The sequence below is a fragment of the Geospiza fortis genome, unplaced genomic scaffold, assembly GCF_000277835.1.
Source record: "Geospiza fortis unplaced genomic scaffold, GeoFor_1.0 scaffold112, whole genome shotgun sequence".
Taxonomy (NCBI): domain Eukaryota; kingdom Metazoa; phylum Chordata; class Aves; order Passeriformes; family Thraupidae; genus Geospiza; species Geospiza fortis.
Window position 1 is genome coordinate 13,816,964 of NW_005054298.1, and position 4,728 is coordinate 13,821,691.

At 57.9% G+C, this 4,728-nt stretch overlaps 1 protein-coding gene across 1 annotated transcript in view; it reads right to left on the minus strand.

The window, feature by feature from the left end:
• The window catches only part of ZNF142 (zinc finger protein 142), a 9,558-nt gene extending 4,957 nt beyond the window's left edge, over positions 1 to 4,601 (minus strand). The window contains 7 exon segments of the mRNA XM_031057516.1: positions 1 to 2; positions 5 to 183; positions 821 to 998; positions 1,229 to 2,041; positions 2,496 to 2,756; positions 3,005 to 3,628; positions 4,174 to 4,601. The exon segment at positions 1 to 2 is cut by the window's left edge and continues 3,015 nt beyond it. Of these exon segments, the coding sequence (XP_030913376.1) occupies positions 1 to 2; positions 5 to 183; positions 821 to 998; positions 1,229 to 2,041; positions 2,496 to 2,756; positions 3,005 to 3,628; positions 4,174 to 4,447 (2,331 nt within the window). The 5' untranslated portion in view covers positions 4,448 to 4,601.
• Positions 4,602 to 4,728: the final 127 nt, after the last annotated feature.

Consider the following 4,728-nt stretch of genomic DNA (forward strand, 5'->3'; position numbering starts at 1 on the left):
TGGAAGACAGGAACTTGGTAGTTCTGCGAGTGCTTTGCCTGCATGTGCTTCTGCAGCTCGTACTTGCGCTTGCAGGCAAAGCCGCACACCTCGCAGATCAGACTTTTGCCCTGGTGCCGCAGCTTGTGGCTGCTCAGCTGGTCAGCACGGTGACACCGGTACGAGCACTGGTTACACTGGTACCTGCAGGGACAAGCAGAATTGCTCAGGCAGCACGAGGAATTGGGGCAGGCTGAGCTTCATCAGGCACGCTGAGCTCTCCTTCCCCATCCCAGATGAATGGGGAAGGGGTACTGCTCAGTTTGTGAGATCTGACCTTTGCCATCCAGACAGCTCTTACTACAGGCGATTCCTCCCTGCAGCTGCAGCCCTTGGCACTGCTGGTGCTTTACACCCCCAGCCTGGGGACTGGAGATAGATTCCCTGAATATTCCATACAGTGACCATGTCAGACACGCACACTCTCACATGTGCATGCCAACACCACTTCCAGCATCTCTGGAGGTAGACTAGACCCAAAAGAGGTGATAATTTGGCAGTCCTGAACAGACCTTGACCCACAAACATCAGCAGAGCAATGAACCCAAGTTCAGAGTTGCACCTGTGAGGTAATATACCTCCTTGGTGGCATAGAGACATAAAAAATAGCTTTGACTCCACAGCACCATGCTGTAAGTTCAAAAACCAAATTTCTTATGTACCAGAAAGGGCAGGGCAGGCATGAGAAAGTCTGGCACACAGTGCAGCCAGAAGCAGACCCCTGGAGCAGGATTTGGGGAGCTCTGACTATGCTGCCAGGCCAGTGGAGCAGGGGTCTTACCGGAGATCTCCCGTGTGCTTGCGCATGTGGACGTTCAGGTAGTGCTTCCACTTGGTGATGTACCCACACTCAGTGCACATGAAGTTCTTGTCATTGGAATGGGTCAGCATGTGCTTGGACAGGTAGCTCACATCCCGGCACGTGAAGTCGCAGAGCTCACACTTGTGAGGTTTCTCTCCTACATGCAACACACAAATGCCTTCAGCATCACAGCCAGAAAAAGCAACATGGCAGGGAAACCAGCCCAGCAGGGAGCATGCAACAACTTCAGGGGAGTGACCCTGGGCTGGCAAAGCTGGTGGTGGGACGCAGGAACCCCGACCCAGCCCTCCCTGCCCACCCAGAGGCAAGACAAGACACCTTCCCCACCCCAGCTCAGATTTTGGGACCCCTACAGGGGACACCCACCAGTGTGCAACAGCATGTGCCGGATGAGCACCCGCTTGTGCGCTGTGGCGAAGGCACACTCAGTGCACTTGTGGATCTTCTCGTTGGCGTGCATCTTGCCCACATGGTCATGAAACTCCACAGGGTTGAAAGTGGCATAGGGGCAGAAACTGCACTGGAGCTGCTCGCTGCCCGGGTGGCCCTGCTTCTTGTGCTTGCGGAAAACGTGCTTGTTGGAGCAGATGAAGTCACACTGCTGGCAGTGGAAGGCGTAGTGGGTTTTCCGGTGAGCCTCCATGGCCTCAGCTGTGCCAAAGAGCAGGGAGCAGGCGTGGTACTTGCACTCCACCGCCTTGATGCCATGAGCATCCTTGAGGTGACGGACAAACTCCTTACGGTCCTCTGCACAGTAGTTGCAGTCCCCGTGGAAGCAGCTCAGCCTCTTGGGTTCAGCTTTGTGAGTCTTCAAGTGCTCCTTGAGGGCCTGGCTGAGCCGAAACTTCTCTTCACAGACGGGGCAGGAGTAAACATCGGAGTAGAAGTTGGAGATGTCCTCGTGCATGCTGGCCATGTGGCGGTTGAGAGCGTTCTTCTCCACTGAGCTATAGTGGCAGAGTGGGCAGCGATGAGCCTTCTCGCCTGTCTCCCGCATCATGTGGATTTTCAGCTTGCTTTTGCTGGTGAAGTACTTGTGGCAGTTGGGGCACTGCAGGCTGGGGTCAGGGAAGTGCAGGTGGAGGTGCTCTACCAGGTGGGTCCGCTTTTTGAAGCACCGCTTGCATTCGGGGCACATGTGTGTTTTGTAGAGATACTCGGAGCCTTCTGCAACATCTCCTGGGGGAACAAAGGAGGGGGAGCAGTTAATAGGGGAAAGATGGAGAGCACAGGCAGATGTTCTGTCCCTGATCCAGTTGTGCCAGGATGAGGGTTTATACACACGTGCAGTCACACAGCCACCTCCTACTCAGACAGACTGTTCCCACCCCAAGCCAGCAGCACACTTCAGGTGAGTTCTTTCCAACTGAACACCGCCAAAGCACAGCCTACATCAGGCCTGCCCATGTGCCCCTGGTCCCCAAAGCTAGGCAGATCTTTGCCTAAACCTGGAGCATGTGTGAGCAGGAAAAGAGACATATTTGCTTGGGCAGAGGTTGGGGGAACAAGTGCACTGGTACATGCAGGAGATGTGAGGTCACCCACCAACCTGGGCCACATTTCCCTGCCAGACCTGAGGAGGGGTGCTTGTTCACAAAGCCTGAGCAGCTCCTGGTAAGGTCCTGCATCCTACCTTTGAAGTGCTGTGCCTGTGGCACTCCAACTTTTTCGGGAACTGCCTTCCCATCCTCTTTGGCCTCGGCTTCGCAGAGGCTCTCGCCATCCTCCTCTGGTGACTCATCCCCACTGCTGTCCGAGTCCTCTTCTCCAGCTGATGCTTTCTGTCCCTTCAAGGAGCTGTCCCCAGTACCTGCAGGCTTTGCTGGCCTGGCTTCTGCTGTGCTGGCTTTCCAGCCAGGGTGGCAATCACCTGGCTCCTCCTGCCCTTCTGATGCTGCTTCAGTGGGGAAAGACAAGAGATCATCATGTTCCACGCAAGAGGAAGCCACCCTCACACACCCACACACATGCAGAAAAACCACCTGGCTAAGATGGAGGGCACAAACTGTGCTGCAGGGAGGCACAAACACAGGGTTCCCAGCCCACCAGCCTCACTCCCCACTCCTCCAGCTGTAACTGGGATGCACAGACACAGCCAGCCTCTGCAGCACTCACAGGCCCCAGCCCCCCACCCCACCATACCCAATGGCAGGATGCAGCACTTGTCAAGGCTGTGGGGGTCACCTGTTGTGGGCATCTCTGAAGGGGACTCTGTGGTGTGACCCTTCCTGTGCTGCCAGAAGAGCTTGGCATTGGCTGTGATGAAGTCGCAGTGGGTGCAGTGGAAGGGGAAGTGTGTCCGGTGGTGCTGCTCCATGGCTGGGCGGCTGGGGAAGAGCAGCGGGCAGGCACGGCAGGCGCAGGACACGGGGGAGGCCCCATGCAGGTGGCGCAAGTGAGCGCGCAGTTCCTTGCGGTCCTCTGTGGTGAAGGGGCAGCCCCGCTCGGGACAGGGCAGGGCTCCCGACGGGGCACGGTGGGTCTTGAAGTGCTCCTTGAGTTGGCCAGGCTGCAAAAACGCCTCCTGGCAGACGGGGCACAGCAGGCACTCGGGAGCAGAGCCCTCCTGTGTGCTGGCTCTGGGCAGCTCTGAGCAGCTGGGATCACTCTGGCTCTCACTGGCAGAAGCCAACAGTGCCCTTGGGAATTCCAGGTGCTCTTGGGGGGGCAGCATCAGGCACGGGTGCTGGGACAGCAGGGAGGCCTCTGAGAAGCTCTGGCCACACCTCTCACAGAAGTACAGCTCCACCACTTTGACCAGAACCTCTGCAGAGAGCAAGGGATGAGCGTTAGAAGGCGCTTTTTCCAGGCCCAGAGCTTGGGACTGGTGGTTCAGTTCCAGCTCTGGACAAGGAGAACATATCCCTCTTGCCACAAATTACATTTTGGGAACCACATCCCCCATAAGAGGGTAAATACCACCACCCAGGTGGCCAAGACAACCAGTTCTGTCCCTTTGCACCTTTGAAGCACGCAGAGATGATAGGCTGGCTTGGCCCCATTCCTGTTAGGATGTCCAGTGCCCACACTGGACCCACGTGGGAAGCATGCTGGCGGGCAGCAGTTCAGGTGGGGATCTCTGCCTGGTCCCTACTGACAGCCTACAGCGACCCCCTCACGCAGCATGCAGCTGCCACAGTCACTCTCCCCATCCACACACCCAGCTGGTGCCAGGTCTGTGCTCAATGGTGGCACCAGACTCATGATGCAGGGTCAGAGATCTGAGGGCACCTGGGACAGGGACCCTGGGCAGACCTCTCTAGCTCTGCTGACTGCAGTGGGGCCCATTCTGCACTCCCTGCACCCCATACCTGTGGCACTGGCCACGTTGCTCAGTGTCACATTGCCAGCCACTGCCTCGATGAATATTTCCACATTGCTTCCTTCAGCGTGAGCCCCTTCCCCAGGCATCGATGCCTCTGCCAGCAGCAAGTCCTGGCTGGCAGCCAGCGGGGGTGTCCCGGCGAGACCAGCGCTGGCCACACCAGGGCTTCCCACGGCTCCCACCTCTCCCGGTGTGGGCAGGAGCAGCTCCGAGCACAGGGTCTCCATCTCCCTGCTGGCACCAGTCACTGCTGCGCTCATTGCCACCGGGCACTGCCTTGGCGCCGGGCTGGATGACCTCTCAACCTGAAACAGAAGCACTTCAAATCAGGGACATCCCAGGGCCCAAGAGGATTTTGGGGAGTAGCCAGTCTCGAGGCAGGGTATTTCAATGCTGGCTCCTTTCTGCTGTGCCCCAAGCAGGCTGCTGGCAAGCCCTCTGTCACGGGGTAGACAAGAGCGCAAGGACACCTGTACGTTCTCCCCGAGCCCAACATCCAGGGCTTGCTCCCTGGCTCCAGCTGGGCCAGCCCCCGAGCCCA